At 43.9% G+C, this 24139-nt stretch overlaps 2 protein-coding genes across 14 annotated transcripts in view; one reads left to right on the forward strand and one right to left on the reverse strand.

Moving 5' to 3' along the window:
• arhgef9a (Cdc42 guanine nucleotide exchange factor (GEF) 9a) overlaps positions 1 to 14416 on the forward strand; it is a 48552-nt gene extending 34136 nt beyond the window's left edge. For 7 of the 12 annotated variants that reach the window (XM_080466420.1, XM_080466424.1, XM_080466431.1 and 4 more), the window contains 7 exons: positions 920 to 1099; positions 1387 to 1619; positions 2643 to 2772; positions 4541 to 4672; positions 8306 to 8549; positions 8802 to 8870; positions 12242 to 13762. In XM_080466420.1, the coding sequence (XP_080322546.1) occupies positions 920 to 1099; positions 1387 to 1619; positions 2643 to 2772; positions 4541 to 4672; positions 8306 to 8549; positions 8802 to 8870; positions 12242 to 12417 (1164 nt within the window). In that variant the 3' untranslated portion in view covers positions 12418 to 13762. Of the gene's footprint in view, positions 1 to 919; positions 1100 to 1386; positions 1620 to 2642; positions 2773 to 4540; positions 4673 to 8305; positions 8550 to 8801; positions 8894 to 12241 lie in introns of all 12 variants that reach the window. The other 5 variants (XM_080466425.1, XM_080466426.1, XM_080466423.1 and 2 more) reach the window with 3 other exon arrangements.
• Positions 14417 to 16515: 2099 nt separating this feature from the next.
• Positions 16516 to 21627, reverse strand: LOC308111499 (ankyrin repeat and SOCS box protein 12-like). Of its 2 annotated transcripts, none has more exons than XM_080466434.1 (4): positions 21411 to 21627; positions 20844 to 21170; positions 18866 to 19394; positions 16516 to 17949 (listed from the first exon to the last, which is right to left on the reverse strand). In XM_080466434.1, the coding sequence occupies exons 2-4, from the start codon at positions 21126 to 21128 to the stop codon at positions 17804 to 17806; spliced, it is 960 nt and encodes a 319-aa protein (XP_080322560.1). In that variant the 5' UTR covers positions 21129 to 21170; positions 21411 to 21627; the 3' UTR covers positions 16516 to 17803. The 2 variants fall into 2 exon arrangements, with proteins under 2 accessions (XP_080322560.1, XP_080322559.1); XM_080466433.1 differs by having other exon boundaries at positions 21416 to 21621.
• Positions 21628 to 24139: the final 2512 nt, after the last annotated feature.

The raw sequence follows: 24139 nt of genomic DNA on the forward strand, positions 1-24139 counted from the left end.
ACCAGTAACATGAGGTGTATAAAAAAAATCACTTAATATGCTGTGTGTAGATCATTTGCATACATTATGTAAAAATAAAGTGGAAGCAGCTCCACTTACTAATCACTTCGATAGAAACAAACAGCTATGGGAATAGAAGAAAGCAAACATACTGTTATGTACAGGAATCCACACCCAGCTGCGGGTTTCCTGTAAAGCAATTTGAGACAATTTCACAGAAACACCAGCTTGATTCTGGTTAGAGGTCGTCTCACACTAAAACAACAAACCTTTGCAGTACTCTGACTTTGGATGCTTTGGTACTGCAATTTTTTTTATTTATTTTTTTGTGCCCATGTAATCATCTTTCCTTAATCCTCTGTACACCCTTCATTTGTTCTGGGAGCGAAACGGGGTGTTTAAGAATAGTTGCAATGAAGTGTAAATTTCACCTTTTCACCTCCTCCTGGATTTGCTATCATCCAGTACGCTTCACATTAGCATAAACATGTAGAGACGTGTGCTGAAGCGGTTATCTATGCTCGGACTAAGATGTGAGTAAGAGAGGTGACTGTGGACTGGCTGGAAATACAGAACCAAGTTTCCCTGATGTCAAAATGTTTTCATTGTGTCAACGGTGCACTTTTTTTTTATTGTAGAATTTATCAGCCTCCTTCATTTTTTTTACTTTAATTTATTACCTGCTGTTAACTTGATGGAAAAGATGAAAAATCACAGTTTTATTTATCAATATTAACAGCATAAAGGATTAACACGTGCCTGACAGCAACAGTGGGGAGAATTTTAGATATCTTGCATCAAGTCTTTTCACTTTGCAACTTCAGGGCAATTTCATCGACTACAATTCAGGCTTTGTTAGTGTGAATAATGTTTGATTCGTTACCAGCCTCACGGAGCTTTTAATTCATGTTTTTTACAGGGCTACTTGCGCCAGTGCAGGAAGCGCGTGGACATGTTTAATGACGACCAGCTCAAGGTCATCTTTGGGAACATCGAGGACATATATCGCTTCCAAATGGGTTTCGTGAGAGATTTGGAGAAGCAGTACAACACGGAAGAGCCGCACCTCTCTGAAATCGGGCCATGCTTTTTAGAACACGTGAGTATGAGATTGGAAAAAAATACCTTTGCACTGTCCAGCCAGGAGCAGCCACGATCATTAATAATTTTATTCAGCCCGTTATCTCCCGATCTGAACCTAATGATCTTGTTATCTTGAGATAACATTGAAATTGTGGAGGTAATTAAGTCCCCCCCCCCGCAAATCATTTATCCTAAGATAAGGAGGTAATTAAGTCATGATCCTGAGAAAAGAGCTGTAAAGAATGTAGGATCTGTAGGAAGCCTTTTGTTCCTCATTACACTCCCTCCTTCTCCACATCACAGCAAGATGGCTTCTGGATCTACTCAGAGTACTGTAACAACCACTTGGACGCCTGTATGGAGCTAAGCAAGCTGATGAGGGATGGCAGGTACCAGCACTTCTTCGAGGCCTGTCGTCTTCTCCAGCAAATGATTGACATCGCCATAGACGGCTTCCTGCTCACCCCTGTCCAGAAGATCTGCAAATATCCGCTCCAGTTGGCTGAGCTTCTTAAATACACTGCACAGGAGCACAGGTACCGAACGCAGTGGCCGAGATCGCATTTCATCCATCAAATGTGCTTTCGGGGTGATTCCATTGCTTCTGAAAAAAGAAGGCGTTAACCGGTGCATCCAGATGCATTGTGAGTGTATGGCAATGCAGAGGTTGCAGGTGTTGGGTTCGTTCTACTGAAATGGAAATTACTCATGCATGAAGTGAAACAAAGGCTGTTTTGCACTGGTTAAGCAGCTTTCTCTGAGTGAGTCAGAAGAAAACATTTTATCATGGAATCCCAGCCGCATTGAAGGTGTGCTACAGCAACGCCGTGCAAAAAGCAAATCATTTTCATGTCGGTACTTTAAATATGATTCTGGTGTTTTTCCACAATCAACACTTTCACACACGCCACACATGCAGCGGCACAGAAGCCGACTACAGAATAGAAACATTTGCGGATGAGCTCCCATGCATATACGTGAGCTTCCAGATGTGCGAACCCGTGCGTGCAAAACCCACAGAAACATGGTGTAAGTGATTCAGCGTGTCTCAGCCGGCTCCAGGTCATTCACAAACCGTGCGTTCTTAGCCAGGGAGGGACAGGTGCCAGCTCTGCCAGCGAGGCCTGCCAGTTCACAGTGTTTGACTGTGAGGAGCTGCGGAGGATCTGCCAGATAGAGGCCCATCGCTGCCACACAGCCGCGCGCAACGCTGTCGACACATGCGAAGACGTGCACGCAGCCACTTTCAAAATAAGGATCACTTCCACGGGCGCAATCGCAGCCGGAGGGGTCAATCCAGCTCAGTTAGCACAGACGCAGGTAGACTAAACGCTGAATGGGGAAAGTGGCTGATTGGAATTAAACAGCAGTGTGTTGTTTTGACTGCGGTCCAACAGACTTATTGCTGTTACTTGAGTTGATAACCCTTGTCTTTAATAGGCCGGTCTGTATCATTTACCACTGCAACGTCACAGGTCTTCTAGTGGCCAACCTCCAAGAGCTATAACTTTACCCTTTACCACCCCGGAGTAATTATGTGCGCGCTGTGTCTGTACTAGTGACTATCGATACGTGGCGGCGGCCCTGGCGGTAATGCGGAACGTCACTCAGCAAATCAACGAGAGGAAGAGGAGGCTGGAGAACATCGACAAGATCGCCCAATGGCAGGCCTCCGTCCTGGACTGGGAGGTATGTGCACCGGCTTGTGTGTACTTTGTACTTTAATATTCAGCTAAACTACTTGTTTCAAAGAGTAAACAACAGTCACGGTTTCCCTGAGAGCCCCGAATGCTGCAGTGAATTGAAGCGCCGATCTACCCACTGCTCATGTGACTCCCCCCCGTCTTATAACACCACTTTGTATGTAAGAGCCTGTTACAGTCCAACAGGACAGAAAGAAGCAGCACGTACTTACCCCCGGTTACTATTAATGACCCCTGTTAGATGAAACTGTAAACTACAATGCTGGCGCTTTTAGCAAAGCGACAATTATCACCACCCCCATCTGCTATCAGCCTCAAAGCACATTTGGCCGTTACAAGTACAAACAAAGCAAGACTTCTCCTTGGTGTTGCTTCCCACTGCCACGGACAGCTGTTGGCAAGTGAAGGAATGAAGTTTGGGGATGAACCTGCAACGTTCCTTCCAGATTAGTACGGGAACAGCTATCGAAGCACTGCCACTGTCTGTAGATGAGTTAAAAAGTGAGGGTTGTCGGTGCCCGTTGGAATCGTTGCCATGTTTCTTCACTCCTGCTTCTTTTCTGCCACGTAACAAAGCCATTAGTGCAACCAAGTCCACTGGATATCGATGCACAGTTCAGAGCAGTGCCAACAGAGGTAATGATGAGAAGGAATCAAAGCAGGCAAACAGGCCTTTTTGAATCTTCTATTCAAATCTTTAGTGAAGCTAATTGTGTTGAATCTGCTGCAGCTGTTTTCCCGCTGCTTTGTCTCTCTAGAAGTAGAGCTGAACAAGCAATAACCTAAAGGAGAACTATGTGAAATATAACTTGTGCTTCTGGTGAACGTTGGGTAATGATTGTTTAGTCATATTAGTCTGTCCTGTGCCAGGATGTTATACCTTTTTTGGTCATATTTGTGGTTGATAATGGCATTTCTAGCTTAGAGTCATTGGATAGATGCTGATCCAGGCCAATATTGCAGACGACACCATTGTGTAGAAGCCAAAAGCTTCAAACAAGTAATACTTCTTCTTGTGGGTGACTCAATACAGCATCTAGTAATGCAAACTTATATTGCAAGAGGAAACGGGCTGGGGCAACTTTAAAAAATTGCTATTTTTAGTAGGTACACTAACAACATGTGATGAAACAACCTCTTAGATAAGACCCAGACTTTTTTTTGTGTCATTTTGCTTATTATTGGAGGTAATATTAGTTCACATTAAAATATAATATTGAACGTTTTACCTTTAAGCTATAGTTCGAGGGTGTTTTTTTTTTTTATTCTTTCCAACACCTCAATCATTCCTCATATATTCAAAATGAGAAATTTCCAAGTCATTGCAATATTGTGAGTTGATTTATTTAACAGGCACTTTTATTTGAAACTTTCAGCAAACTGAAAAAGGAATCTGCTGTCGCACTTTGAGACCGAGATGTGATTTTCAGCAATAGCGCGGCTGTTCCAACATTATTTAAAGAAGTAAATACTGTTGCTCTTGGACAAATTTGTACAGTTTTATTCATGTTCCTCTTAAATTAGTTACAAATTGTCTCCACTGAAGTACCACACATGACAAGTTTTTACTTTATCCATTTTTCATTCGTCTTCTGATCAGACCTGGAGAGCCTCAGAAGACGTTATATAACTGTTTCCACGGGCAGAGTAGGACTAACCACGATGAGTAAACTTGTTGTGACTCTACCATGAGGGGGCTTTTTTTTTCTTTTCTTTTTTTTTTTCTCCTTCGTTAAATGTTTATCTGCGTTTAGGGGGACGATATCTTGGACAGGAGCTCGGAGCTCATCTACACCGGGGAGTTGTCATGGATCTATCAGCCGTATGGACGCAGCCAGCAGAGAGTCTTCTTCCTTTTTGATCACCAGCTGGTCCTCTGTAAGAAGGTAGGCTCGCTCTTTCTCCAGCTCTCTTCCCTCCCTCGCTCCTTTCTCCTTATAGTTCCGCTCCTTCCGTTCACTTGAAGACGCGGTTGGGTGAAAGCAAGCTGATGAGCTAAAATGCATCCTCAAATCGGTGTTCTTGAAAGTCGCTGCATAGCACATGGCTGCCGCCGACAGGGGCGGCTTGAAGACAATGTGACTTCTTACAAACTCTGCCGAGAACTGCAAACAGATTACATAATGCTGCATGAGACGCACCAGCCCTTAGTGGAGACGCGTTCAAATCCTCAGCGCCTCTCACAAAATGGAGCTATGGTAGTTTGGGCCCTAATGCACCGGGGCTGCGCTCTCCTGTCAGACAAATGTTCACGCTTGGCTAGATTGGATACATGCGCAGAGATACAGACGCAAATGCAGACGGACAGACACAGACATACACAGAGGCCGGGTAACTGCATCATCATCACACACACACACACACTGAGGAGCAATCATTTCGTCACTATCCAGAGAAGCGAGGATGGGGGGGGGGGCGCTAAAAAGGCATAGAAATGCACTGTTTTTATGTCTTTCTGCTCTTTTCCCTCCTCCCTCAACTCTTCAACATCTCTGGCTCCACAAATGACATACAGCGTGTCTGCCGATCACCATGTGTAGTCGCTGTTCTCATCCACTGCCTAAAGTCAGCTGCAACACGCACTAAATTATAAATTCAAGTCTCAGTTTTAACCCATCCGCATGTATAGGGGCTCCTAACAGCCCTCAGGGTGTGTTCTGGAAATGTTGCATGTACCTTTCCATCTTTTCCTCTCATCTCCTCCTTATCAGCACATGGATGCACATTTGTCTCTGCGCGCTTATTAAAAGATGCCAGATCTTTCTCTCTCTTTTTTTTTCTTCTCCTTCCTACCTTCCTTGCCCTGGCAGTGCAAATGGATGTTCGCTGAATCCAAAGGTCATGATGAGGATTATCTCACGTGTGCATCTTTTCCTTTTAGAGGCTGGAAATTACGTTGGTTAAGGTTATTTTAGTTTGGTTTAAACGAGTGGAGCCAAAATACGAAGTGATTTGTCCAATGAGGAAAATCACGAAGCGATCCACCCAACGATGACGTGAACAACAGTGAAAATATTTTCATCATGGCACCCATTAGTGGCATATATTAGGCAGCAAGTGAACATTAAGTCCACAAAGTTGTTGTATGAGAAACTAGAAAACAAGTGACTGTGAGTATTTAAGTGAGGCTCCTGTGGAGTGTCCATTATCTGCAGGGGTCAGTATCTATCGAAAGTGATCAGTGCGGCAAATAAGATGCTGGAAATAGGATGGAAACCTCCGCACACAACTAACTGATTTTTATGAATGAACTAATTTATTGACCTTGTACTGATTTAGGTACAGTATTGATTACTGAAGTACACAAAAAGGCATGAGAAACAGCCACAGATTTAATAGAAATGAAATATTTAGTGATGCATTTGTTGATGTGTTTTCTTAGTTTCAGATGATGGGATCATGGCTTTGTTTGTGTCTTTATTTTGCTTACAAGAAAAGATGTCCAACAAATTCTAATCAGTGAACCAGTGACATGATCATGGCCATCCAATAGGATTGCACGAGATATTGGGAATGAATCAGAACTGCAATATCAACTCATGAAGATACCTGAGAGCACTGCACACCTTCAGAGATCACATGACTCTATAGGTGGGACTGTTTTAGCAAATATGTGGGTGGTCATAATGTTGTGGCTGATTACTGTTCATATTTTTGCTGTGTGTGTGTGTGTGTGTGTGTGTGTGTGTGTGTGTGTGTGTGTGTGTGTGTGTGTGTGTGTGTGTGTGTGTGTGTGTGTGTGTGTACAACTGCGAGATGCAGGGATAGTTCACGGTTTCCCTCTTGCTCACACTGACACAGACTTTGCGCCAGCACGCTAATTGGATGCATGGGTTGGGCGACACTAACGTTCTCCAGCAGTCCGTCATTAACTTACAACCGCCGATTGCAGCCTGGCACTTGAGTGTGGAACAAACTGCTGTTGCCCCCGCCATGGGTAGTCTGTGTCACTCTTCTCCAGATGAGCAAAATAAATTGCATGGAGATCTTTGCAAAGCAATGGGCTGTGAAGCTATTTAAAAAGAGTCTGACAGCTTCAGATGAAAGATGCCTCCACTTGCAGCTGCCAAATGAACAAACAGTTGGGATCAGCAGGTGGCAAAACATGCGGGATTAGCTCGGATCTTGAGGAGTTGTTGCATTTATTTACTGTCAAGCAGCGTCAACTGTGCACACATCACACTGCTGCTCGCTATGTGCCAATATACCATTCTGGTCACACGTCTGGCAGTCAACATCATACGTGGGTTTTTGAGCGTCGGAATTCTCTTGGACGAGCGTTTTTGAACATAGCACGCTCGTCCATAACGTCATTGTTTCCAGTTCAGTCACCCTTAATTGAATCTGAATTTTTAATTCTTGAAGAAGTCGGTTTGATTCATCTCATTCTGCTTCAGCTCCGCTTGTTGTCTTCTGGCTTTACATCCTTTTACTGAGTTCTGCAACATGGCTGTCAGACACGCGTCAGTTCCGGGGCCGCATTCTGCGCAATTTCATCTTGAGTGAGCCAGACCAGTAGAGTAGAGCCACCATAACATTTAAATTAAAACTTTAAAGTTTTTCTTGGTTGTGGCGTAGAAAATAACGTGATGAAAATATCTATATTTTCGCGAAAAACCATGACTACGGAAAATGACTACAATCTGAACTTCAAGCTAATTTCAATGATACATTCTCATGCAAAATACAGTGAAATGTCAAAAAAGAATTCTCCTATAGCTGTTGCATTATGCATATTTTTACAAACTCACCCTCGCTTGGTTGCTTGGCGGCTGGATTGGAGCTTTTTGGAAACTGGTTTTGGCAGACGACTCTTGTGTTTGACAAGCATAAATTATTCCGATTCAGCCACAACATCTCAAACAAGTTCTAATTGTACTTTTGTGAATGGCGATTCACAATCTGGGAGTTGGTGTGGTCACAGATGTTCAGCAGTGGCTCTTCAGGAAGTGTCATGATCAGATTATCAACAATTCCACCTTGCAATTTCAACATGGCACCTTTAATAATATTTTCCTGGTGTAAAAATGTTAGGAAAAAACAATTCCTCTATTTATATTTGGACTGTTACTTCCAAAATAGCAACGGTTGACTGAATTCTGTGTTTTTTATTTGGGAACTCCCCCGAAACATGTCGAATCTTGGCTACATCCAATAATCCTAATGCCACTTTATTTCCTTTGGTGCATCACATAAATAAAGCGAGCATTAAAAAGCTTTGGCGTATCTGCTAAACAGTTAGTAAACATGCTGTTTTTCGCGGAGCACTTTCTACCTGTGTTTGTACGAGGCCAGCAGCAGATTCACGAAGAAATATGGCTTTCTGTGGCGTGCGTGGAAGGTGTTTGTGTGTTTGGGCAGCAGATGGAAAGGGTTGCATAAGACAGACTGTCAGGATACCAAGGGAGAGATGCTTGTTGACACCTCTAAGGTTCAGCGCACACACACACACACACACACACTCTCTCACACAGGCAAACACACACATTAACAGACGTCTTCCTCTCCTCTTCCACCAGGATCTGATACGCCGGGACATCCTGTACTATAAGGGCCGCATCGACATGGACCGCTACGAAGTGCGGGACGCTATAGACGGCCGCGACGACGATTTCAACGTCAGCGTGAAAAATGCTTTCAAATTGTGCAACAAAGACAGCGAGGAGATCCACATCTTCCTGGCCAAGAAGCCCGAGGAGAAGATCCGCTGGCTCAGGGCCTTCCACGAGGAGAGGAAGATGGTGCAGGAGGACGAGAAAATCGGTTGGTCACACAACTCTCTGCACCTCCCCGTTGGGAAGCCATTAGTTTTAGTCGCAATGGCAACGGGCGTTTCAGTCACGTGTGCAGGATAGATGGGGGATTTTGTAGCACAGAGAGTTTTTCTGTGTAAGAAGGGGTTTCACTGAAAACATGCCTGGTTTTGTGAGCTACTGTGATGTTTATTGTGCACGTTTTAAATAAACCAAATGAAAATACATTATTTGAAACGTTTGTACTTTGCTTGCTGTTTAGGGTTCGAGATCTCCGAGTACCAGAAGCGTCAGGCAGCCATGACAGTGAGAAAGGTGACCAAACAGAAAGGTGAGGCAACAAGAAGATATCAGGTGATTTTCCTTTTTATTTTCCTCACTGATGTGCTCTGTCTTCTCATCGCTGTTTACTCTTTTCTTAACCTGCTTTCTGTTTTGTTCTTGTTCTTCTGTTCATTTGGTTTCTTTTGGCCTTCCGCACCTTTTTTTTTTCGAGCGCACACCGTGTTTCTGAATGGACCTAGAATAGCCTCGTGCTACGTAAGCTAGAGAAGTCAAGAGGATTGATGTCGTTACGCTTTATCACTTCCGATATTTTCTCTCTTTTTGAGCTAATTGTCTGTCAGCCCATAAAGGCGAGGATGACTTGATCTGAGTCATGAAGCAGCTGTTAAGCATCAATGAAAAGACAGAGGGCTGTTTGCATGACGTATTGAGTTTAAAGGACGATACCGGTGCTCGTGGCATGTGGGTCTTGTGTCACCCTTGTCTTGAAACATTTTACTTCTTCAGACAATGCTTTGAATCTTTCTCTTTTACTGAATTAGGGTGGTTTTTTTTTGGAAACTTTTGCTTCCGTTTCCATTCAAGGTCATGGAAACTAAACCCCCACTCTTTAGACAGACTCTAAATTTCCTAATTATTTGAGGAGTTCTTAATATATTTTTTGCATGTAACAGAAGATGGTAGTGAATCCTGGGCTGTATTCCAAACTACTTACTTACATTTAGATATATATATATTTTATGAAGTAGTAGAAAGTCGCGATACAAAATTTGCAGCGTGCCTAAAAAAAACAACAAAGAACTGATTCTGAAAAAAATTACATTTTGCATCAAGCATTTGTGCACAGAAAATTATGTGTGGATACAGAAATGTTATCATTTTGATCACAAATGTGTGTTAAAAGATCAATAATGACACTCTGCATACTGTCCCTGCTATAGACAGGACATATTGTGCACTATTTGCATATGTATATGTATATATTTGTTTTGGAATATATATTTCAAACATGAATAGAACAGAACATACATTAGCAATAATAATAATAATCACAATCACAATAATCAAGCAGCAACAAGGAAGGAACAAGAACATAAAACTCTTTATTCATGCTCAAAAATGTCGAAACATATTAAACTTGTTGGTTCATTGCCACTTCCCTAAAAGTCTTCATGTGCTCCTTACAAAATAAATCTCCAGTTTCTGAGATTTATAAGAATCAGAAAAACACTGTAATAACTGACTTTTAGGTTCTTTTCTATTCCCTCAGATTAGAAGTAAAACAGCTTCCATTCATGACTTTTTTCCAATATATTCACATCGACAAATATTTATTCAACGCATGAGCAGCACCAGCGAGTTTGAAATGTGAACCAGCCAACAAAACTATTGAAGTATCTGTAAAACTAGACGTCGCAGTAAAATCAAATACCCATACCAACTCCGTACAGCTTCAGGTAACTCAGTGCTGTCCATCACAAGACAACCACAGAGCGACATTACCTCCTATTATTTTACTTAGGGGCAGAGGTTAAACTGAAATGCCTCTTGGGGGGAGACTGTGGGAGAAAACCAGAAGGACACAAGCTCCCAAGCCTGAACATGAACATGCAAGTATTCTCACTGTGAGACGAGACGGCTAACCGCCACACCACAGTGAAATGAATTCAGTGTTGTTGTCTGTTTCAACATGGATTAGTCAGAATAACAAGGACTGATCTTCTGATAAAGGCTCCTGCCCACGTCCACCTATATCAGTTCAGATTTTGCATATTGTGAATGCAATCACAGATGGGAGATGTATCCCGCTTTAGCACGTCGCAGCTGGTTTCTGATACAGCCCTGATTTGCATACTTTGTAAAGCACGCCCCTTTAATGTGAGGAAAATCAGGCCACGCTCTTGTTTTACGATGGCCCCGCACCTTCCACGGCCGACACAGTAGTGAGCCTCGCCAATGCCTCCGGCTATCTCAGTAACAGAAGTAACATGTCAGACGAGTTCTTCCAGGCTCCACCTCTTGACAAAGCATCACAGACAGAGGACCCGCATTTCCAAACTGCTGCTGTCATCCTTTAAGTATTAGCCGTTTTAGCGCTAGGCTAGATGTTTGTACCATTGACCATCACTGATCTGTTCTCGCAATGAGCATGACCATCCATCACGATACTATTGAACTAATGACCACTGCTGGAATGTTCTCTCTGACATTAGGATCCCTCTAGACGTCTGTCAGAAGTAAATGTTGTGTGTTTCTAAGTGCTGTATGTGTACATGGCTGGCACAAGGTGAAGTACTCTCTTGACTTTCAGATTCATTTATAGATTTCATCTTGAGAAAGAGGGCCATGTTGTATGGACATGGTTTGAAAATGATAAAGGTATATGCATTAGAGTTCTCCTTAGCGCTAGCACAATAAGATGCCATGGCAACTGCTCAAACAGCATTGGGAGGCGTCGTGTTTCACGTTGGCATTGGAGCATGCGGTCACCGTCCAATCTGTTTACAAGCATTATCTTGACCATCCCAAGATAAACAGGTTCCACTAACACAAACAGACGCTAACCCTTCTAACTGCTATAAGACAAGAAAAAATAAAAACACTAAACCACAGTGTCTGGGTCAAAACGCCTGTAACAAAAAGACACTGTTTCTCATCTTCCTTCATTTTTTTGTTTTGTTTCCAAGATGCCATGGCAACTTTTGAATATTTCATCTCCGAATATCGACTGTATCTATTGATTAATGACACGAGCATAGTTGTGATGCTTGTAGACCGTAGCTAAATGAAAATGTAGACTGTAGTTAAGTGCATATTAACAGTTTTTTCTGTTGGCTCTATTTTCGCCACTCTTGTGTTTCTCAAGTGTCGAGGGTGCTATTCAAACAAATGTGCTGTTAGCAAACATGAAAGAACAGTGTCCCCCCCCCCACCACCACCACCACCACCCCCCTCCCACTCCACGTCCAAATGCCTGGTTTTGTCCTCAGTGTATCAGATGTAATCTCTTGGTTCTATTGTTTGCCCGCTACAGACTTTGATTGAATAGCATCTTCAGTCTCCCTTGTGTCATTGCTAGAGCTGAATACCACACGTCGTCCAAATTCAGCTGCCGTCGTACTCTGTCATATCTCGGGATTAATATGCGGGAATGTGAACGCCGATGGCTCATCCTGTACGTCTCCGTGCCTGTTTTCTGTGGACGCATGACTTGATGTTGTGTTGTCGTGCCCGTCTTGGATGCAATACTGACAACGTTTCCCTTTTTTTTGCTGCCCACTTCTCTTCCTTTTCTCTTTTGCTTCGCGTCCCGCTCTTCCCGCTCTTCATCCCCATCTTCTTCTACCTCAACCCCCCCCCCCCCCCCCCCCCCCCCCCTCTCTTTTTCTACTTTTTTTTTTGCACCTGCCTTCTTAGGTGTAAACAGGTGCACGCCCCCCTCATACCCGCCCCCCCAGGACCCCCTCAGTGTGGGGCAGTATGAGGTCACGGAGGACATGGCACAAGGAGAGGTTTTTGAATTCAGTCAATCCAAAAGAGGCCAGGCTCCTTTCTGGCAGAATTTTAGTAGATTAGCTCCATTTAAGAAATAGAGATACACAGACTCTTCCGAAGGACCAGCTATTTTTCTTAGAAGCACTAAACACTGGATGATTATGTCCCATGATGAAGAAAAATATGAAAAACATGTACACACACACACACACACACACAAGAGACTTGGAAGTCAAGGACCAATGTTAATATAGAGAGCGACTGGAAGCAGCAAGAGGACTGAAGACTTGGATTTCCAAAAAAGAAATGGAGGGAAAAAAAAAATACAACTTTATAATTCATATATGTTAGTAACGTTATTAGTTATCATGCCTCTCCAGCTGAGTCGTCCCATCAAGAACTCTTTCCCTCTGATTCTGCATATTCGCTCCATCTGAATGTCCTGGAGGTATTTGGATTCTCATAAGATTTGGTTTTGAACCCACCATCTGGACTCAGGAGGTCACATGTCAGGACATTCACAGTTAGTAGTGTGATGGGGGTCCGAGAGGTGAGGTCTGCTGCTGCTCTGTGAGGGTTTTTTTTTTTTTTTTTTTTTTTTTTGCTGCATTCTTCTGAATGTGAGATAGATTAACGACGACCTCAGCTGCCGGACTATGGAGGACCTTCCCATGCTTGACTATGGACGTCACCTCTGAGTTCCGCCCGCCCCATCACGGACTGATCGGGCCGCTAACGTCTGGATTCTGGTCTCCTCCTCTTCGCTCCGATGCTCCCTTCCTCCCCTCTGCTCTAGCCGTCTGCATACAAAAGCCCCACCCCCCACCCCCTCGACGTTCACGGTGTTGCCATCCTTCTCCACATCCCTCCTGTCCCCTCTATCTCTCCATCCACCTGCTCAGCCTCCATGAGTCAGTGGCTCTCGGAGGGAGGCTCTCATTCACTCGGAAAGCTGCCGTTGGCCATGATACGATGGGTCAGGGAACAAATCAATAGTGGGAAGCATCAATAGAATATTTACATCCTTTCCACCAAGCGCTTGTGACAGGGTATTCATATCGGATGACACCGGGGATCTGTGCGGAGAGCTCGCCCGCTCAGACGAAACAGCTGGGAGCAGGAGATAGGCATTCTGCGGTCCACCTGCCTGGTGTCGCCTCCACCTCCCACCCACTCCCCCCTAGAGACCACCCCTGTAGCACTGTGCTGGCAGCTCACTGGGTGTTTCTATGGAACGAGCACAGCCTACCTCCAGATACCAGAAAGTGAAGTTGACGCATCGGCCAAGGTCTAAAATAGTATCTCGCGTTCCAAGTCGGCCGTTCAACAAAACAATCAGTTGATTTAATCATTTTGTTTTGCTTACACTGTTAAAAAAAAAAAAAAAAAAGCACAGCATATGAGAAATTAGCCTATTTAGCACTTGGTGAAGGAGAAATGGTCAAAAAAAAAGTGGGTAGCAAGACATAAAGTGGACAAGAATGTGTGTGCTGCAGTAGAGTGGGCCAATACCGTGGGGAGGAAGAAAGGTGAATTCAATCTGTAGCACGCAGGTGTCCTCTGACAGATCCATGCATCTCTAAAGACTGCAGCTTCAACTCTTGGCTCGCCGCCCCGTCACGTTGTTCCCCCAGATCTGATCCGTGTTCTCTGGCAGTTAGCTGCGGCACCCGCTAAGTGATTTACAAGAAGGACTGTTCCCCCGATCAGATTGACTTGTATAACCAACAAAATCCCCGAAGCCGCCGCCGCCGCCGCCTCCGAGCGAGGGATCCGGCTCTCAAGTCCCCCGAACGAAGATCCGAGGGGAAGCCGTGGATTTTTAACGCTTATCATACGAGATATATTCTTTTCTACACTGGGAATGTAAGTGAAACATCTGTCCACAGTTTGTGATTATACTTTGACCTCAAATACCGGAGTACATTTTGTGTTGAATTCTCTCACCAGATGGACAGTACATATACAGTATGACAACTTGTGCAATGTGATATATCATTATATATCTTCACTATTCACTACAACGTGATATCAAAGAGTTATATATTGTTCTATGTCATTCGTTTGCCTTCTTACAGGCCTTATAAACTAACGGAGAAAGAAAAAAAAAAAAAAAAAAGACCTTAGAATTGCTTTTTGTATGTTGTGTAATTTATGTTTTGTTTCAGTAAAAAGAAAGTTGAGAAACGGGTGAGTTGGCTGCTGGTGTCTGTAGAGATGGCTCCCGGTGAGATCGTTCTGGAAGATAATTCTCCTGTCTGGCACAGCAAAAAGATATGGTTCCCAGGCCATGATAACCTCAGGTCCCGTGCTACGCCCCCCGCCCGCCCCCCCACCCACCAACCCCCACCCTGCCCCATCTCCCACCACCCTACTCGACACTACCGCCGGTATCAACATGCAGACAAACACACACACACACACACACACACACACTCTCGTAGACACACGTAATCACGCGCACTCGCTGGCCCGTTCTGCTGCGGAGAAGAGAGATGCTATCTAACAGTGCCTTCCAGCATTCCACTAGTGATTATCTATTCAGTTTCACAAGCAGATTTGAATTAGTCATGTATTTTCCCTTCAGTGCATCTCTCACTCTCTCTCTCTCTCTCTTTCTCTCGCTCTCTCTCTCTCTCTCTCGCTCTCTCTCTCTCTCTCTCGTACACTGTGGGAATTCCTCGTTCCCTGGTGCACGAGATCCGCTCGGACAGAAACTTAGAGGTCAGGCCTCCCCCCCACCCCCCACCCACCCCACCCCCCTTTCTTTTCCGTATGAGTAGACACTGTGCTGTCTGACAGAAACACTTAATAGAGTTTTTTTCTTTGTTTTGTTTTGTTTTTCAAACCACCTTATTATACTCTTATCGCACTCTACATAGCAGCAGTTTTATTGCACAAAAAGAATCTAATTTCAGAAGTTTAGAAGCTACATAGAGTTCGTTTATCTATTTAACATGCTGAGAGACGGTTTCATTTGAATATACAGCAGGAAGCAGGTTTTCATTAGTCGACCTAGGTTTCACATTTGAAAGTATATTATCAACGCTGAGTTCTGAATCAAAAGAAGAATCATCTATTTTACCTGTATCAGCTACACACTGTAAATACTGTAAAAAGAACAGATCATATATTTGGATATTGGTATTTTGCGTTGGAGACGAATGTTGTTCCAGTTCTAGCGTGCGGTAGACCTCAGTACCAGGTAAAAATGCATGCTTGTGGCATCCAATATTTTGCATGAGACTTAAGGCAACTCTTAACAGATTGTTTAGTTTCATTTCGACTTCCGAATTGACTCTTTTCCTTTTGAATCGCATTGAAACCCCACGACGACGCGGAGCCGCTCATGTTGTGAACCCATGCCGTCTCACTAGAGGGAGTTCTTTCCTCTGTCCACCTCTCTCCTGCTCACTTCACATCACAGGTCGTAGCTTCTGCTTTGTTTTGCTGTTGTTGTTTTTTTTAATTTATTGTCGAGTCCAGGGGGAATTTGTGTTGTTTTCACTCATGCTGAACTGTTGATTGGTGATCTGACAGGCACTGGTGTTCTCTTTGCCCACATAAATGGGTACTATACTATAGACTGAACTTGTTTTTAAAGCCTTTTCTTTACTTTAACCTTTAACCTTCACTGTCACCCTCCAGCCTGCTGGTTGATTTTTATTTTATCTTTTTTTTTTTTTTTTTTTTTTGCAAATGCCATTTTCTGCAGAGGTAAAAAAAAAAAACGGGTATAATTTTTCTATAACAACAGTGAACCAAATAGGAGTTAAGCACTGATCATGGGTGTTTGTGTATAGATTTGTAGTCAAGCAGAAGAGCTGAATAAATTCGAAACCTCTTGGGATGGGCTAAAAATAAACATAATCCTGAAGACGCACATACACACACACACACGCACACACACACACGCACACACTCCGTGTACTTCACTCCAATTCATGTCATGCTCTTGTTTCTACTTAAGAAATGATTATTTGAAGTACAATGACTTGACTTTACCAGTGAACTCATCACTTGTATTTATTGACAGCAGTATTAAATAGTACCAATTCTGGCCACGTTGTTTCAAGGATGTATATATTGGTTACATTTATTTCTTTTATAATTATTAATCTGACCTGAGAGGACAGTTTTGGACACAGTTGAAGTTTTCATTTAGTTTGTTTCTTCTTTTTTTTTTTTCTCTCTCTCTCTCTCTCTCTCTCTTTCTGGTCACGTAACCACAACAGGACGCATCAGAGGTTGCTCACATTTACCTTTTTCTTTTTCTTTTCTTTTCTTTTTTTTAATTCCCGGGTGCACATGAGCCAGTAACTCGTTCACGTTTAACATGCTTGTGTTGTTTCAGACCGGTCAGGGTACAAAGTCGTCAACAGCCATATCTTGATGTGGTTTTTCATAGACAGCAACGACTAGCAGAAGACTGACATCACACACTCGGAAAACACTCCATTGTATATTGCCATCTAGTTTGAAGGTCTGGATTCTTTCCTTTCATAGACAAACCCACAATATCCGCATCCTTTTGTCGCCATATGCAAACCATTTGTCATTTACTTTCTCGCTGGCCTTTTTTCAGTTGGATTATTTGTTGTAGAGATGAAAAACCTGAAAAATAATTGCCTATTCAATCCAGAAACTGTGAATGGGAGAGTGGAGATGTCAACTGTATGTACATTATATGTTTTGATGTAATCAAGAAGCACTGGGAATATGTTGTACTTCGCTGTAAAAAATAAATCCATATCTGATATAGCTGTACTTTTGTTGAAAATAAAACCTCTACAGAAGTGCGTGTCGAGGGCGTCAGATGTGCGAGTGAGAGCATTGTGCCGGCTTCCCTGTGATATCGTCTCCCTGGTTTTGTGGGGCCTGTTCCCAGCAGCTGACGCATTCACTGCTGGATGTATTACAGAGGAAAGATTTATCACCGCAGAATGAAAATCCTCATCAGAAGCAAGTCACGAAAATTACAGTAAAGATCTTTCAGAAATTACAAACTTCTCTCGGCTAATGGTCGCCTCCAAATAACAACCTTAATCAATAAGTAATGAAAGATATGCAAATCCTCTCTCTCCCTGCTGCTCATTCGGCTTCCTGATAGTTTGAAGTCCAAACATGCAAGACTGGGCTTTTATCATTTTTGTCTGTGTTTTTTTTTTCAAGGGAGATCTAAGACATCCTGGTGTGATGCTGACAAGCAGTGTGTGTGTGTGTGTGTGTGTGTGTGTGTGTGTGTGTGTGTGTGTGTGTGTGTGTGTGTGTGTGTGTGTGTGTGCGCACAAACATGATCAAAATTTCCAATGCAGAGCCCAAAGTTTGAGCAAAGCCCAATGTGCAGTGTTACTGCGGCCTCTGGTGGCCAACTATGGTGCTGCACCTCCAACATGAACCCCCTTCACGATGAAAAAACAAAAACATCAAATCAGGGTACTTAAAAACAAGAATAGTAGAAAAGAAAACAGTCTTCACAAGGCTTCACATGAGTTCAGAGGTGTCGTGCTTTAAGTAGTTCCTCAGTATCAGAGGGATGTCCAGTCTGATTATCGCCGGCTCCTTATCAGCAAAAGGGAGGAATCCTCGGATTGCCAGTCGAGACTGTGACATCAGCGTCTTGGGACAAACTAACCAGGAAACAGAGGCAGCAAACCAAAGTGAGACAACAAATCCAAGTTGGGACGCAGTCTAAAATGTAATTCAGAAATCAGTCAGGCACAAAGTGTTTGTTTGAGTCATATATAGAACTGAAGAAGCTGATCCAGGCTCAATGTGGACACGCACACACACTCGTAGGGTTGCGAATTAGCTTTAAATGAATGGTTTTTGGACTAAAGGAGGAACCCGGAGAACCTGAAGAAGATCCACTCATGCACAGGGAGAGTATGCAAACGCTGCCCTATGGGGACGCAAACAAAACTGAACTTACGAACTCTAATCAGAAAGAGAACTTGTTCTCCATTCGTTGGTCGAATCCAGCATCAGATCTGATCTACAGCTCATTTAGTGGATTTGATGGTCGTGTATTTTCACAACGCTCAAAAGTATTGTCAGAAGGTGACGGGTTTGTTCTGCTGCCAGGCCGGTTCAGGTTGATGTGGGAAAAGTTCCTTTTTGAAGACTGAACTTTCAGTTTTCTTCCTTTTATCGCCTTTTATTTAGTGGATGCAGTAATAAACTGTTCCTAGATGGTGGTTTTTCAAGTGTCCATGCAGGAATTTCCACCTCAAGATTACATTCTCAGCCTGGCCACATGCATACAGGAGTATCTAACTTCTGCTAACAAAATGTACAGCGGATGAAAGATCTCTCACGTTATTTGCAGTTTTACTTTACTTTTGTAAATCATCATTTCTTTTTCTATTTGTGTGTGAGATTCTATGCGGATCTGATTTCCAAACCTTAGTAGAAGTTGTCCCAATTTACATTTTTAAAAGGGATATATTCTTTTAAAAAAAACAAACCTTTGTGCTAATTAAATCCATAAATAAATAATCCGATCGACTCAGATGGCCGTCGTTGCCTTTGCCACTCTCCTCTCACCTCTTTCCTTGAGCAGCAGCAGCAGAGCTTCGTTCTGCTTTGTGGTTTTATCAATGATGAGTGTGGGCAGGTACACGTCGGCGCCAAAATCTATGAGGAGCTGGATGTACTCCACCCCGCAGCCGTAACGCAGGCACACCTCCAGGACCGTCTTGGGCTGCTTTATCCTGGCCAGCATCTTCTCGTCCGTGCAGTTGTAGTTGGGGTTGGCCCCGTGCAGGAGCAGCAGCTTGAAGCAGTCCAGGTGTCCGTACACGGCCGAGATGTAGAGGGGCCCCCTGCAGGCCGTGGCGTTGGAGGCCCACTCGGGAACTTTGGGTCTGACGTCCACCTCGGCCCCGAAGCGCAGCAGCTCCCGCAGCACGTCCACATCGCCCTCCCGGGCGGCCGTCAGCAACGGGGAGCAGTTGTTGTACTGGCTGCCGTTGGGGTCGGCCCCGGCCTTCAGCAGGGCCACCACACAGTCCAGATGTTTCCCGCTGACGGCCGTGAACAGGGGCGTCTGGGCCTTCACGTCCAAACTGTCAATCTGGGTTAAAAACAAAGCAGCGCAGACGACTGTGACGGGGGAACTGAACTCGTACAGTATGGTGCAGTTTTAAAGTTTTCATGTAACAACAACCCACACATCATCTAAATCACTGCCAGCAAAGTTCAAAGTTTCTTCCCTTATGAGATGATATAATACATTATTTTAAGCTACGATGTCAAATGTCACATTAAGATGCAATACAGTTGATAGAATATCATCCCAGCTATGATATATTAGGGTTACACTGTAATATAAGCTTCATGACGCTATTCATTGGGACACACTAAAAGCATACAAATTCAATATGGGAGATAAAATATGATATGAAGCTGTATGTCAAAATGACATACAATACAAGTAATACTTACAATACCAATAAAACGGCAAGACAATACCAATTTACACTTATTTACATTCATAATGTGTTTTGGTACATTGCTTTTATCCTAATAAGAAAATTCCTCGTGGGCATTGGAAACGGCATAGAACTCTCCCTGGGGGAAACAGTGAGCTCTAATCACTCCGGCAGTGTGTCGGTGAGTCTGTCTGTGGTGAGCAGAGTGACACGTTTCCTCGTGCCTCGGGTCGGGGGAGGCGAAAGACATGCACGGAATTCTCATGAATCGGTGTGTTTTGTGTAAAAAAAAAAGTGTCTGTTACGACGGGAAGACAAAAGGTATCCCACTGAAGGACATCTCGGTTTTTGTGCCACTTGAATCTGCTCCGTTATCAGCGTTATCTGGTTCCCTTCAGCCGCGTGGCGACGGGCTCCCTCTCTCACAGGCGCCACATTCAGCAGCAGCGTGTTCTCAATGTTTTAATCTCCTTCTGCGGTCTGTTCACTCCGGTTACACCATCATTGATGGGGGTTTCTAGTTCTGTGCGTAACACTAATGAATTCACATGGGCTTGTGTTAAAAAAAATGTTTACGTTTTAAAGCTTAAGTTAAAAAGTCCAGAGTAAATGTGAAATGATCGAGTGTGACTGAAACCTAAAAGCTCCGCTGTGACGTCCAGTTGTGGGCAGATGTTTTCGCTGCTGACCAACTTGTGATTGAATCCCTGGGGATGTATGGAGGCTCCGGGTCAAAGGTCGCCTGCATTTGTTGTGCCAGAGAACAACGTCATCGTTCTCGCAGCCGGATGTTTGTGCGTTGAACACATTTATCACGGCGAAACGCTTCGTGGATGGAAAGAGGGAAGAAGAGGAGAAAAGATTTAAATGGCTTCGCAATGACGCAAATGTGAATCTTTGGCAGCTTTTATGGCCAAAGAGTGAAATGTATGAGAAATACGTCGATGCCTAACGGAATCAAGTATTATGGGATGGCTGACTCTTCTGTGGGATATTGCTCAGTGGGCAGGATATTTGTGTGCATAACACCCGTCAGCCGTCTCAGCCGTGTGCGTCTCCAAGAGAAACAACAGCCCCGCGCCACGTCTCACCTCTGCGCCGTGCTCCAACAACAACTCCAGGCACCTCAGGTGTCCCAGGGCAGCGGCGGTGCGCAAGGGGGTCACCGGGACACCCCACCCGCTCCGGGCGTTGATGGACTTTCGGTAGTCCTCCTGGGACAGCAGCTCGGAAAGCCGAGCCGCGTCATCGCCGCTCACGGCGTTCTTCAAGGCCTGGCACTGCTCGCCGTCCTCGTCCTCCTCCCTGGGCTGCAGCAGGGAGAAGATCTTGGAGATGTCCATCAAACTCATGTTGGCAGCTTGGCCCAGAACCATAATGCAACTCCAGGCGACGGCGCCAAGTCAGAAGCTTTCCATCTGCAGCAGCAGCAGAGAGAGACGACGACAACAACACGCACACACACGCACACACACACACACACACACACACACACACACACACACACACACACACACACACACACACACACACACACACACAGAGATGACATCCTTTTGTCATGTTGGCGTCACTGTACACAAACATGTAATCCTGAAAGCTCATTCCCCATCGGAGAAACTCCGATCGGACCCAGAACTGAGCAGGAACACACCTACCTCACCTTGACGCTGGTTGACGGTGTTTCCAAAGTTCAACTCTGCAGATACTCCATTGTGAGTCACGTGACGGGACGTTAAGAAAGTGGATGATGCTCCCAGACCTGCTGCCACTTGTGAAAAGTGTAGAATGCCCTAAGTGTGTGTGTGTGTGTGTGTGTGTGTGTCTGTGTACGTGCGTGTGTGTGTGTGTGTGTGTGTGTGTGTGTGTGTGTGTGTGTTAACTGACAGAGGGGGCCAGAACTCCTTCCTGGGGTTGGGGGGGGTGGTGCGGGTGGGGGTGGGTAGGGGACTAATTTTAGGCCACACATGGGCCTGGCTAAACTTCCATTCTTGGAGAGTGGCGGCGCAGGTTTATAATTAGAAAGGTGGCAGAGTTGTAACACCCGCTCCGTGATTGGCGAGTGTGACTTTGTCAGTGGCGGTACGCGAACGAGACGAGCACAGGAAAAAAAAAAAGAAGTGTGTCAGGCCCTATCCAGGCCCGCAGGGCGAAGGAAACGGCAAATGATTTATCTGGAAGGTAGCCGGTGTGTCGCCCGTGTCCCGTTATCACCCTGCTTCCCTGACTCACACCGAAGCGGCCATTTTTAGCTGCGTCAGCTGCGTGACCGTCAGAAGCTTCAGAGGAGAAGCCAGTCAGCTGTCCCTCTGCCAAACCCACCCATGTTTTTCGATGCCGTCCCACGATCAGAGGGGGGGGGGGGGGGGGGGGGGGAAGGGGGCTGAGACGCATCGCATTCTCTCGGCAGATGGCACAAGAGTCAGGATTCCTGGCATCGCACAAACACACTGTGACGTTTTATTTATTTATGCCGGCAGAAGCGAATGGGACAAAATTCAAAGGGGGCTTTTAATGCAAACACCCAGAGTCACCTTCAAAGGGCGCTGACAAAATGAAAGCGATCAGCTCCTCCAATAAAATACAAAGGGCTTTTTAACTGGAGATACTCTGAATGCGGTTGTTGCTGATAACATCAATGACTCTTTTCAAGTATCCCGCGAGGGCGAGCCACTGGGAACAATACCAGCCCTGGAAACTGCAGCGGCGGGGAGTTTAGCCGCTGCGCTATTTATGTTATGGCACGTACAAATGTCTGAGGCGAGTATTATTAATTAATTAAAAGCTTCGCACGTTAAAAAAATAAAATAAAAACACGGCCATTTTGATAAAGCCCATAGTTAGAGGTGGCCCTGGTGACTCTGGTCCCTCCCACTATGGAGAGAGATTTACATAAGCAACTTAATTACACTGAAATTATATGTTACTGCATGTCGTTCATTTTGGTTTTGTATGTTTTGGGGGTTTTTTCTGCTCTTTTCTCACTCACACGGGCAGCTTTCTGCTTTTCTTTTATTTCTACTTAACATCCCAGCAGCCTCCTTGATGCTCACTTGTTCCATCATTAGGTCAAATCCTAATTGAGAGTTTTGCACGTATTAAAAGCCGGTCTGTTTTTCATCTGTTCTCGTGGCAGATTTAGAAAGAAGCAGTTATGAAAGACACATGAGATCAGTTCAGTTCTGACGCTTCCTTCTTTTTCCATGTGAGCTTTTTTGATGAAGCAAAGCAAAACTACAAGTATTTTTTTTTTTTTCTCCAATTCCTCACAAGTGTTTGTTTGGAGGAGAAATTAAAAGAAGCTCTTTTCAGGTTATTGACTGTTTCGGCTTTTCAAGCTGACGACTGCAACTATTTCTTTTGAATGAAGCCATGGATGAGAAAATCGCTTGCGCCTGTGAATTGGCTCATCATCATCTTTTAGCTTGTTCTCAGTTTGAAATAAATCACATTGGGAAATAAACATCCCTTCTCCACCGTTTTCTAACCGTTGCATATGTAGTAATGCGGTTTCAATCCTCTGTATGTCCTGTACATACGTTAGAGCTGACAATAAAACAGAATAATACATTTGTTGTACAGGAAATACTTGATATGTGAATTGTCTTTTCTTCACTTCAGGATATTTCCGAATATTTTGGGTTGAAATCAGTAGTGCTGTTTGTTGCATAAGATACCAATTAGTTCAAATAAGCAGTCGCTCCAAATGACAAAACATTGGTTTCAAAATGTAAGAAATACAAGTCAACTTATTTAAGTACGATCCAATAGGTATTTTATAAATCCCTTATGGGAACTTGTGTTGTTACAACATCAAAACAATACAAAAACTACAAACAAGAATAATGGCAATGTACCGAAATTAAACATGGAAAATACTTAGAGTGCTAAATGATTCTAAGAAAACCCCCAGCACTGCTGTAATATCTAAAAGAATGCCAAAACATATACTTTTTTTTTTTTTTTTTTAAACTTTCAAAAATAGCTAATTAAACAGATCAGCTTTCTGGTTTAAATGTGTTAGCAATAAAGTGCAAATACACCAAGATACTAAACAAACATGATTATACAGTCAAAAAGCAGCAGCTGGGCTGTATTTCCCTCAGTGCAAGGAAATTGTGTGAAAGGGAAGGGTGGATTTAGTATGGAAAGTGTCCAGCAACCTGCTCCAATGTGTCCTTCTCTTCAAACGTTACGGAGGCTGCTTTCTTCACAAGATCAGTCATTAGTTATGTTTCTGTGTCGAAAACAAGAAACTGCAGCACAGAATAAGCTTGCAATGAACTTAATTCACCATGAACTAAAACACTGTGACAAAGCATTTGGCAATGTTGTACTTATCGGTCCATACAAACCATTCTTGAAATTCTAGGTGTTGTAAATCAAA

The sequence above is a fragment of the Lipophrys pholis genome, assembly GCF_963383615.2.
Source record: "Lipophrys pholis genome assembly, chromosome: 6".
NCBI lineage: Eukaryota > Metazoa > Chordata > Actinopteri > Blenniiformes > Blenniidae > Lipophrys > Lipophrys pholis.

Excerpts from the sequence above, each read along its gene's own strand:
- LOC308111499 (XM_080466434.1), bottom strand. The coding sequence starts at position 21,128 with ATGGTTCTGGGCCAAGCTGCCAACATGAGTTTGATGGACATCTCCAAG. Across the intron at positions 19,395-20,843 it reads TGTTGGAGCACGGCGCAGAG|ATTGACAGTTTGGACGTGAA; the intron begins GTGAGACGTGGC and ends TTTTTAACCCAG. Across the intron at positions 17,950-18,865 it reads GCTGCTGCTCAAGGAAAGAG|TTTGTCCCAAGACGCTGATG; the intron begins GTGAGAGGAGAG and ends TTTCCTGGTTAG.